The 12,220-nt window shown below is 32.6% G+C and overlaps 3 protein-coding genes across 3 annotated transcripts; 2 read left to right on the forward strand and 1 right to left on the reverse strand.

Moving 5' to 3' along the window:
• Window positions 1–703: 703 nt before the first annotated feature.
• LOC104707730 (CASP-like protein 1C1) lies at window positions 704–2,630 on the reverse strand. Its single transcript, XM_010424151.2, has 3 exons — window positions 2,157–2,630; window positions 1,938–2,040; window positions 704–1,158 (listed from the first exon to the last, which is right to left on the reverse strand). The coding sequence occupies exons 1-3, from the start codon at window positions 2,312–2,314 to the stop codon at window positions 925–927; spliced, it is 495 nt and encodes a 164-aa protein (XP_010422453.1). The 5' UTR covers window positions 2,315–2,630; the 3' UTR covers window positions 704–924.
• Window positions 2,631–5,035: 2,405 nt separating this feature from the next.
• Window positions 5,036–7,015, forward strand: LOC104707731 (thioredoxin M2, chloroplastic). The gene is made up of 2 exons (XM_010424152.3): window positions 5,036–5,644; window positions 6,526–7,015. The coding sequence occupies exons 1-2, from the start codon at window positions 5,401–5,403 to the stop codon at window positions 6,837–6,839; spliced, it is 558 nt and encodes a 185-aa protein (XP_010422454.2). The 5' UTR covers window positions 5,036–5,400; the 3' UTR covers window positions 6,840–7,015.
• A 3,141-nt stretch (window positions 7,016–10,156) lies between these two features.
• LOC104707732 (E3 ubiquitin-protein ligase RMA1) lies at window positions 10,157–12,019 on the forward strand. Its single transcript, XM_010424154.2, has 2 exons — window positions 10,157–10,486; window positions 11,134–12,019. The coding sequence occupies exon 2, from the start codon at window positions 11,145–11,147 to the stop codon at window positions 11,883–11,885; it is 741 nt and encodes a 246-aa protein (XP_010422456.2). The 5' UTR covers window positions 10,157–10,486; window positions 11,134–11,144; the 3' UTR covers window positions 11,886–12,019.
• The last annotated feature ends 201 nt before the right edge of the window (window positions 12,020–12,220 follow it).

Consider the following 12,220-nt stretch of genomic DNA (forward strand, 5'->3'; position numbering starts at 1 on the left):
ATAATATTTGATACTATCTTTTTGTTTTATGTTTTTCTAAAATTAAAGTGTATAAGTTTTCATCATATATATATAAATGTTATTTTTATATAAATATATATTTATATATCTAAAATATATAATTCACATAGATTCTGCTTAGGTACCCGCATATACGGCTAGGCGCTAGACGTTTGTTTACCGCGTAGCAAGCGCATACCGCGTTTTAGAACACTGTAACCAGAAAACAAATGTCCATTTAATATAAGCCGGTTTGTATTTGACTTTGACCGAGAAGAAAACTAAAACCAGGCCGGTTTGCGATTTGAAATATGAGATATTTCGAGAATTAGTATACGCTTTTGGTAACCATACGAATAATCAAACGATAATTAATCTCTCTAGCTAAAATAATTTGGAAAAACACATCTCACGTAGATATAGCTTCACTCGTCTCTTTATGTGTATTTTCAGCTAACACTTATTTATGTTCCTTCAACTATAATGACACATTTATACAAATTAGAAAATGTTTTTTCTAGCTAAAAATATATGTTTACTTAAGGTCGTATAGGCTTGGTAACCATACGAATAATCAAACGATAATTAATCTATCTGGCTAAGATTTTGAGGTGGTACTTATATATATTAGTGTTCCATATAATCCGTAGAAAAAGGTCATATACGCTTGGTAACCATACGAATAATCAAACGATAATCTATCTAGCTAAGATTTTGAGATGGTACTTATATATATATACACTAGTGTTCCATATAATCCGTAGAAAAGGAATTACAAAGCCATGAAAATTTCGACACATAAAAAGAAATTATACAAACACAACACACGAACTACGTCTCACATCGACATTGAGCAAAGTTTAAGCTATGCGCGCGTCTATATATAAAATTTGATCGATACACACAAAAAGGGAAAAGTTAGATTCAAGATTTCTGAAGGAGAAAAGGGTCGACGACGGAGTGGAGAGAATACAAGAGTAAGAGGACGTAGAGGACGAGTGCGACAAAACCGGCGATTAGAGCTCCGGTGACCTGATCGCAGAACTTTGGAACTTGACCGCAAATGGGAAGCCAACCTGCGTTTGCGTTTCCCTTCTTTCCCACTTGTGCCACCGCTAGTGCCGCCGATAAGCTTGACGTCAGTAGCATTGTCATCACCTTATAATGACGGAAAGAAAAAAAGTTAATATAACAACTAATACTAAAAGTAAACACATTCATGTTTTAGCTAATCTTCACCTAACAAACGATAAGAAAACTTGTTACTAAGACACGAATACGAATTAGGTGTGCATTCAAGTGTTTTAACTTTCCACTCAAAGATTCTTCTAAACACAACCAACCATATATTGATATTTTCGAATGAAAACATATAACTTAGACAATCAGTCCCCATCTACTATAGTCGTTTTGTGTTCAAGCTGCTGTGATTTGTTCATAACACTTCACCGCATAATTTTCTTAGTTAATAATAAAATCGTTGGGTTCTCAACTTCGATCGAGTACTGACACTGTATATAAGTTTTTGAGTTATTTAAAGTCAGGTGAGCATTTAACAAAAGTTGAACTAAAAGCCAATACAATAAAAACTTATAGCTATAATAAAAACGTTAGTAATATCGTAATCTTCAATTCTTGGACTACACCATATAAAAAAAACTTACTAAAACGAGAAAATAGTAATACTACGTAAAAGCTGCAAATTTATGTGAAAATTTCAGAAATACTGGCTAGCTAGTTTCATTGCATATTTGTTGCAAATACATAATGTGGTTGGTATGAGATGAATACTCAAGGAAGGGTTTAGAATTATTTCAAGGTAAATCAGTTGTTAATATCTACACATTAACCAGATATCACAACATCACTTTATTAGTAGCAAAGAATCTCAATGCATGCAGAGAAGAGAACTAAAAGAAATAGAAAGTACTATTTACCAAATCCAAGACGACGACGAATTTCCAAAGCAAACTCTCCTTTGGAAGAAACAGAACTAGAAAGCTGTAAACACTGACGACAGCGTTTGCGATCACAAAATACCTGCCAAACATGTCTTAGCCAGTTATAACATATTCACATAACTCACCATAAGATTTAAGTATAACAGATGAACACAAAAACACATGAACAAAATATGAAAAAAATTGTGTACATACTTAAACGCGGCCATATCCGTATATTTAGCTTCGAGAGAGACAGCGAAGAAGGAAGCTCTCTCGCGGCTAGTGACCATAACGATCAAGGCGGCAAGAGCCGCACCAAACGCTGCCAATCGCAGCACAAGCCCTCCTATTCTCTTTGTCAACTTCACCATCGATCAGCCAATCAATTTAGTTTTCAATTATTATTTTTTATGAGGAACAGAAGAAAATGTAAGAAGAGAAAAACATCGGAGAGAAGTGTGAGAACACAACAAATACATAAACTCAATAAATAAACGAGTTGGGTAATCAACGATATATATATCAATTGAATGGGAAGTGTTGTTAGTTGAGATTTTTCAACTATCTTCACCGTCACCGTCCGATTTTTCAACACACGACCATCTTTTCTGTTTGTTCTCTTTATGACATGTGGTGCAACAAAACAAAATCTGTAAATTTTTTTTGTTTCATTAGAAAAATGTATTTAAGTTTCAACCGCACATAATGACAGAATGTATATAGAAAATCCAAAACTGATGTCATGGTAAAACGACTATGTATTTTGTCATATATTATTTGCTATATATACAATATTATTTTCTTCAATGTTAGTTGTAATATTATTTTTCCTTTTTTTTGTCCATGAAACTGAGTGTTCCATGAAACAAAAGGAAGAAAATTTAACTGTCTATTATCGAACCCGCATGGATTCTGGTTTTTCTTATGTAATCCATTTCATTTGGTTTTACATTTTTGTGTGTATTTGTGTGTTTATTTTTGAATAATATTTAGTTGATAGGAAATTTTTGGACAATTTAACAGTTGATTCTAACCATAGGTTCGAAAGAAAGATGTAAAACAGCTGTCGAAATACACAAATGTTGTAGTTTCTAATATTGTCATTAGATGCATGAACGATGACATCATAGAAGAAACAAATACAGTATCATTTTTTCATTGAGCCGTTGTCCTAACTTATAGGTGTATCTTCGGTGTGTTTTGTCTGCTGGGGGATCGTATTAAAGTTGACATTGCTTTTTGAATATAGTCGATATTTGTATTGATTTTCTTGTCAACAGTATATACAGTACTGATAGTGTTACCAACAACAAGTCCTTTTGATCGTTTATTCGTTTTAAAACAAAATTATTTTAACGTTTATATTTTTAATCTTCTTTCTTTCTGACTATTGATCTAACATTGCTTTAAATAGCAAAAGTCAGTGAAAAGCAAAATTAGAGTTTTGTTGTATGACTTTATATGAGTTTATCGAAGTATATGTGTGTCTTGAAGTGGGTGACCTATCAAAAGTGTTTTCACATGAAGAGAAGAAATTGAACATTTTCCTACGTTTAGAATTTAATCCAATTATAGAAACTAGTTTAATTTTGTGTCGTTTTCACCTTTTTGTTTTGTTTTGATTGAACCATCATCTACCACGATTTAGCTGTCAAATATGAAGATCATAAGCAAGCGACGCCCAATGGGGAATTAACACAAACGTTGGACAATATTTTTTTTTTTTGCAAAAGTTATTAATAGGACAACTAAAACAACAACAAAAAAAATATCTAAAATGTTTAGAGATTCGAGACCACACCATCATAAACTTAAATTTTAGTTTACCAGTACTAATACAAACGACTAATAAGTTTGTTGTTTAGTAGTTGTTATTAACTTAATATTGTCGATTATGATCGCTATGATATGTTCAATCGCTGAAACTTTGTTGCTAAAAAACGCATCATTGAATAAATCAGTGACTACAAACTTTTGATTCTTGTCCATCGCTTGTCGTTAGGACCAGCGCCTCCAAATTAACATTCCATTCATCACGGTTGCAACACAATTACCATATTTTTAAGAAATATTTGGCAAAATAGATAGTTTTCAAAACATAATTATAAAAATAGTACAATCATTATTTATAATTAGCAAATTCCACAATTTTTATTGTTTTCTACTGTTCACAAGACTTTCCAACCCTCATCAACATTTAATATTTATAACACATGTCATTGAGTCTTTTAATTTTATTTTCGTTTTAATTTTTTTCTTTTTTTATTATATGTTCCATATAATCTAAAAAAAAAAATGCTGACTAATTAAAAAAAATTCTAAATTTTTATAGAAATAAAAAATTCTATGTTTTTTTCTTTATAATTGAATATGCATTTTGTTTGGTGATTTTATTTGATAATATTAAATATTTTTACAAATTTTAGTTCCGTACACCTAATTAAGTGTAAAGATGTATGTACACACTATTAAGTGTAAAGATGTCTGTACACACTATTAAGTGTACATATGTCTCTACACATTATTAAGTGTACAAATAAAATTTGTTTAATTCTTAAGGTTTCAAATGTCTGTACATATACTTGTACTACAATATTTTTATACAAATTACATCTGTAAAGTTAATAATGTGTACAGACATCTATACACATAATAATGTGTATAGACATCTGTACACATACTAAGGTGTACGGATACAAAAGATTTATATAATATATTTAAAAATTATTAAATAAAATTCATATCATATTGTAAAGAAAAAAAATGTATTTTTTTTGTACCTAAGAAGTTTTCCAAAAATAGATTATATTAACAATTATTTGAATAATTATGATTGGAGGAAAAAAAAAGTTTTATTTGTTACCCATACACATACCCATTTTTGTAATTTTCTCACCAAACCTATGCCCCACCATTTTTCCTATCTCACAAACTCTCTATTACACAATACCCTATTTTTCTAATTTTAAGTAGTAAATGTATTAGTTTTCTAATTAAGTTTCCAAAATGTACTAATTTACTAACAAATCCTATTTTTAATTACCATCCATTTAATTTAGATAAACAATATGATTTTGAGGATAATCAACCATACTTGTTTTAAATGGGCCTAATATAAGCCCAATAATGTGTATCGCAAAAACATTTCCAGGCTTACAGTTTTTTATTGTTTTTTACGATCTTACCCAACCGTATTAATTTTTTTACACTTTTTTTTTTTTCCTAGAAAAAAGAATTGAAAAACGAAAGCAGTATCTGTTTGTTTTCAAAGTGTGTATATATATAAAAAAAAAAAAATCTAGCTATCAGTGTTTGTAGTTGTACTCGTAACTTTTCTCTTCCATTAGTTTTCGTTATCTTTTTCTTTTTTTTTCTTTTCTGTTCGGATATTATTTTTTACACTTGGGATTTCTCTCTCTCTCGTACTTCTTCTTCTTCTTCTTCTCTATCTAAAGCCATGGCTGCTTTCACTTGTACCTCTCGTCCACCGATTTCTCTCCGTTCCGATTCCAAAATCGTATCCTCACCACCACCATCGGCTTCTCTCTCTTCTCGCCGGATGTTCGCCGTCTTACCGGAATCATCAGGTCTCAGAACCCGTCTTTCTCTCTCTCCGTCTTCGTTGACCTCGATTCATCATCCTAGGGTTTCTAGAGTACGGAGAGCCGTCGTTTGTGAAGCTCAGGAAACTACTACCGATAGTATGTTTTTTCTCTCTCTCTCTCTCTCTCTCTCACTCGATTCGTTGCTTGTTTATGGATTTTTGGTTGTTTCTTTATGAACTGCTGATTTTTGTGTTGATGATTGTTCGAATTAGTAATTTGTAATCTTAGCTTTTTTTTAAAAACTTGTGATTAGTTTCCAGATTACTGAATCTGGAGGAAGAAGAAGAGTTTTGGTTAGGATTTAGGAGGAGTATGCGTTTGAGAATTTTTCTGCTGAAATTGAGGTTTCTGTTAAATGAGTGAATGATTCATGCCAGTTGCGTGAAAAAATCGAAAGAAGGTTGCGTTTTAGGATCTCTTCTCTTTTTAAGTAGAACAACATAAAAGTTAGGTTGGCTAACTACTCCATTGGTTGGATCATATACACATTGTGACAAGAAGCATTTATTTCGCTCATGTGGTAGCAATGTGGGGATTTTTTTGCTTTAGAGTAAATATATCTTCATTCTTTGGATCTGTTTACCAGCAGATAGATAGCCATTTTTGTTTGTTTGCTTTTCTAAGACTTTAGACTCCTTAATCTATGATAATAATGTGTTTAACTGAGATTAGCAGGGATGTCTGCTACACTGCTACTCATTGGTATCATTGTAGAGAACTACAAACTCATTCATTGCTCTTCTCATTTCTGGTGAAAACATGAAGCATTATTCTTCACTGGAATGCTTTAGAGAACCTTTCTCTTTTGGATTACTATAGTATAGATTAGAAACAACATACCGATTTGGCTGAAGATGTATAAATGGGTCAGCTGTCTGTTGTGTTATTCTTCTATCTTGGCTAATTTCTTTTGCTTGCATTCATGAATTCAAATGGTTTAGTTATAACTTGTTGATGTGGGTTATTGATCCTTGCAGTTCCAGTGGTCACTGACTCGACATGGGATTCTCTAGTTCTTAAGGCAGACGGGCCTGTATTGGTCGACTTTTGGGCACCATGGTGTGGACCTTGCAAGATGATTGACCCGCTCGTTAATGATCTAGCACAACAGTACACTGGGAAGATCAAGTTCTACAAACTAAACACTGATGAATCTCCTACAACACCAGGCCAGTACGGAGTTAGAAGCATTCCTACGATCATGATATTTGTCAATGGTGAGAAGAAGGATACGATCATAGGTGCTGTGCCCAAAACCACTCTCACATCTAGCATTGATAAGTTCTTGTAATGAAATTTCACTGTCGAGTCTGTAAGATCTCTTATTCCCTGTCTCTCTCTCGGTGTCGTTGTCCTCTGTAACTCAGCTTTCTTCATAGCTATCTGTTTCTTCTACTGTATCTTTCTTTCTTCATCACTGAACATCTTAGACCTGGATAAATAATATGATGTCATGTCTTTATGTGATTTTTACCGGTTCGAAGATGTTTTGAGATGCGGAACTAAATAATTAAATCAAATATCAATCTTGGACTAGATTAATGGAACAGCAATATAAAAAAAAACATTGGTGGGATCTTGTTTGGTCATGAGAACCAGATTGTTTCGGTTCTGCAACCTTTTTGATAAACACACGTTAAGGTTTGTTACATATTCGTAAGCCTATTATATATTTAGATTATTGTATTCTGTTATACTCAAATGTGCGTATGTACGCAAAGGGGCTAAAAGGTTATACATGTTCTAAAGAAACATTATATAAAACTGAAAAAAAAAACTCTTTATCGATCCACAAGCAAAAAAAAATTACGTTTGAAATCTCGCTTTCATTTTTTGCACACGCAAATAAATTTATCATAGTTTATGTGTACCCAATTTATGGATAAGGATGTAACATTTAGGACAAAATGAATAAAACCCAAAAGAATTGAAGTTTTTTGGACTGATCCACAGGACAAGATTTTGGGGGTTTTTAGAGTTGTTGATCCGATCGAGGACCAAATTCACATCCAAACGAAGTTACTTGTTATGGATATAGATTAGAAGTTTCAACCAGACAAGTGATATATGATGCGTTCATGGAGTTTTAATGATATGATAAGTTAATGGAGTTGTTTTATAATCAATCATCTTCATTTGGTTTTTATGCTTGAAAAACCAAATTATCACGAAGGCTTCAATCGTAAACAGGATGAAACCTTGTCTATTGGTAATGTCTATCTTTATGTTTCTTGCCGTCCTCTATTCAAGAATTATATATATATATATATATATATATATATATATATTGGCTGAAGATAAGGTCAAGAAAATGGTGATTTTCGTGACCTTTGTTTGGACGATCATTTCATTATATAATACTATCATTTGTACTTTATAAATGCATTTTCGTGACTTCTATTTTTGTATCATTTCATTATAATATTGTCATTTGGACTTTATGAATGCCTTTTCGGTACCCTTTCTTCTTTGAATCAACTTTCGCGGCTAAGAAGTCACGAACCTTTTCTTTACAAATGGAACTTAAAGCATATAATGATCGAAATTAGAACAAGTGTGAAATATTTAAATCAAGGTCAATATCGGACAACTTCGCGAAACCTAACCCCAACTTGAGTTTCTTAGATTGTTTGAAAGGACATTACTTACATGAAGACTTTATTTGATGTTTTAATATTAACAAGCGGACAATGTTCCAATCATTTGGTTTTGATTGTCGGCCATATTCTCATACCAGACAAGTTGCAGTTTGATTAGATCATTAAAAACACTGAAAGGTGGATATATATATGTTTCCGATAGTTTTTTTTATATTCTCAACAAAATAAATTATACACAACGAAACTATATCATTGTTCACTTTCATGTACGTTACACGATAACATGTGTTTTCATCCTTATGAAACAAATAGCATGTAATGAAAACACAAATTGAAATTGATCTTCTATAGATTGTTGTCTAATTTCAGTAGAATGGGAATGTTTCGAGCACGAGTGTGTAAATCATATCATTATATATCAATCAATTCGATGTAGCATATATACACGTTTTAATTGTTTCTAATGTACAATATCACTACAGATTACTATGGTATATGTTATTATAGTTATACTCAACATATATAATCAACATTCCCAATATAAATTACTAGTTTGTAGCAAAACTTATACAAAACACAAGTTTATTTATTAGCTAGAATAAACTATCTCCTATCTAACTTTATGGTTCTCTCATTTTCACTCGTCCTAAAGGACATGTTTACTCTCCCTACTTTTCAGCCTCTGTATTTTTAAGCTATCCTTTCGAAGCTTTAAAGGTGCCTATGGCACTATTGTAAATTTTCCTCTATTTAATATAAGACCGATATCCAAAAAAAAAAAAAAAAAAATCCAAAAGATGTTTACGTGTTGAAAGTTGAATAACGACGACTTCTGATACAGTTTTAGATTGGCACTAGATAACTAACGTGTATCACGACACTAATGGATAAGTAAATCACACCATTGATTTATTTTCCGAAGAATTGACAAAGGAAGTGGTCCACGCGTCAGGAGAATTAGTCCGACATACTAGTTAATTGTGTTTTGTGTCTAATCACAATATAAATTAGATTAGAAACAACTCAAGATTCGTCATCTAATTAAATTTATTTTTAAAACTCGTAGAATAACTGTAGTATTAATAAAAAGGAAGTCCCACAAGAGCAAAACAGAACGCGTGACTCGTGGTTTTTGTTTAATGTGAGATCCATCGTTAGTTGTGAAAGTTTTGGCAAAACGTGAAGCGAGCCATCTTCCACCTCTCATTAGTCCTTTTTCACTCCACCCAATCACCGTTTCTCACTGTGATTTATATATTAATATAGTTTTTAGTTTAAGAAATATTAGTAGTAGTAGTAATTAGTCATCTCTCTTCCATTACCCATTGTTCAGTATAAGTGAGCTTTTCTTCATTCTTTCTTATGATTTGCGACGTATCATCATTCACAAAATTTAGAGAACGTACAAACATTGTTTTTTTTTTTACTTCCCTTATAAAAATAAAAAATGTGCTACGTAAAAAAATTAAAAAAATGTGCTAAGTGCAAACATTTATTTGGCGTAAATGCAATGCACCTTAAGACAGAAGCGATATGACATTTGTTGTGCCACGAACGTTACACATAATGGAATGGTTTGTTTTTTTCTCCACTAAAGCAAATTACTTAAAAGATAAAAAGAGTGTATATATAGTAAGTTCACCATTACATAAACTCCAAAAAAAAAACCAATAGAGACGTGTTTTAGTTTAAGAAGTAAATCTGCTATTTTCTCAAGTACGTTAAAATTAAAAAAGGATCATTCAGAAAAAAGGAAGAATATGTTTATGGATAATGATCCAACATTGTTCTGGATATGAACGGTACAACATAGTATAAAAATCTCTACGTTTGACACTATTAAATTAATGGCAGGTGTCAATTAAAAAAAAAATACAGTTGACATAATTAACCATGTTAGTGTTTAATTAAAGAGAAATATACTATGATGACATTAAGAACCACTAGCTCATAAAACCTTTTGGCGAAAAATAAGTTAAAAAGATAGATACTGGCTTATATAACAAAGAGACGAGAGAGTTTATCTAAAACGAAAACACATACAAAAATGTGACGAATCTTGCACATCGCCACGTCAGTGAAGATGATGGTCTCGAATTCGAGGCATATTAAATAATAATAATATCTTAAATTTTAAGTATTTTCCAAATATAAATAAATGTGAATCTCTCTCTTTCCTTCTTTACTCTCTCTCTCTCTCTCTCTTCTACAAAAAAAAAAACACCAGATTTTTTTTTATTTTCATCTCCGCTTCTTTCTACTTTTTTTCTTCTTCTCTGCTCAAATCAGCCATTGACACAGTTGCTTAGGGTTTCCCTCAAACGCCGCCGATTGTCTGGTTCGTATCCCTTAAATATAACTCTGTTTCTCTCTCTCTCTCTTCATAGTTCCTATATACGTGCCTTTGCGTATATGTTTTAGACACATATGTAAATATATGTATCTGTGATTCCGCAAATTTCTCGGTTTTTTGTGATTTGGGTTTTTATTTCTTTTCCCACCTTTAGATATTGAATTGGTGTTGAACTTTTTTTCGTTGAGGTGTGACTGATGAGTTTCTTGTCTCTCTGTTTCTCCTAAGTCTTGTGTAAATCCTTCTCTCTTTTTGTATTTCTTGGGGGCTTTGCTATTAAATTTTTATCGAATTTGTTGTTTTCGTTAGCTAAATCTGATTAAGTTGGTATTTTGATGATCAAGTTACGAGTTTTAAGTGTATATTAGCCAAAACCCTGCTCCTGTTGAATCACGAGTTTTTTTTCCCTTCATTTCGTCGGTTTCCCAAAAAAATTTAAACTTTTATGGTTATTCGAGAAAATTTAAACTTTTTTATTAATCCCTTGAGCTTTTCTGAATAACCTAATTCTCATCTGGATAAAAATAGGCTATCTTTGTGTGATTCACTTGTTAATCTTAATTGATACCTAAGTTTTTTTATAAGAAATCATAGCATTCATCTTTGATCTAATGCAAACATTTGTTTTTCAGGATTTTGACCGATGGCCTTGGATCAATCTTATGAAGATGCTGCTGTACTTGGAGAACTTTATGGAGAAGGTGCATTTTGTTTCAAGAGCAAGAAACCTGAACCTATCTCAGTCTCTGCTCCTTCTGATGATAATGTTGATGATTCCAATTTCGACTGCAATATCTGTTTAGACTCGGTTCAAGAGCCTGTTGTGACTCTCTGTGGTCACCTCTTTTGCTGGCCCTGTATTCACAAATGGCTTGATGTACAGAGTTTCTCGTCAAGTGATGAGTACCAAAGACATAGACAGTGTCCTGTTTGTAAATCCAAAGTGTCTACTACTACTTTGGTTCCTTTGTATGGCAGAGGCCGTTGTACTACTCAGGAAGAAGGTAAAACCAGTGTCCCTAGAAGACCATTAGGACCTGTTTACCGGCTTGAGATGCCTTCTAGTGCCGACATGCGGTTATCACAACGTGTTCAATTCAATAGCCCACAGGAAGGTTACTACCCTGTCTCAGGGGTTATGAGTTCAGACAGTTTATCATACTCTGCTGTTTTGGATCCAATGATGGTGATGGTTGGAGAAATGGTAGCTACGAGATTGTTTGGAACACAAGTGATGGATACATTTGCATATCCGGATACTTACAATCTCGCAGGGACAAGCGGGCCGAGGATGAGGAGGCGGATTATGCAGGCGGATAAATCGCTGGGAAGAATCTACGTCTTCTTTATGTGTTGTGTTTTTCTTTGTCTTCTCTTGTTTTAGGTTTTACTTCTTATTGCTAGCTTGGTTTCTACTGTTCACTTTCTTCAAGTGTAAGGAAACATAGTAGAAGAGATGTACATTTGTGTTGGAAACAAATCAAAGTTGCTTAATGTTGAGGAGTTTATGTTGGGTTATATTATTGCCTAGATTTTGGTCTAGGAGATACAAAGCCATTGAGTTGAAAGGCCATGTTATTAGGCCTGATTTGCATGTGTATAATTCAGCCCATGGGTATAGGAACAATAGGTACTAAGCTTTGGAAATGCATTATATTGGGGTATGTAAATTTGCCTAGGTTTTTTAAAGTTGACTTTGTAACTCGGAACAACAAGTAC

Source organism: Camelina sativa, chromosome 8 (assembly GCF_030686135.1).
Source record: "Camelina sativa cultivar CO46 ecotype springtype chromosome 8, ASM3068613v1".
In the NCBI taxonomy this organism is placed as follows: Eukaryota; Viridiplantae; Streptophyta; class Magnoliopsida; order Brassicales; family Brassicaceae; genus Camelina; species Camelina sativa.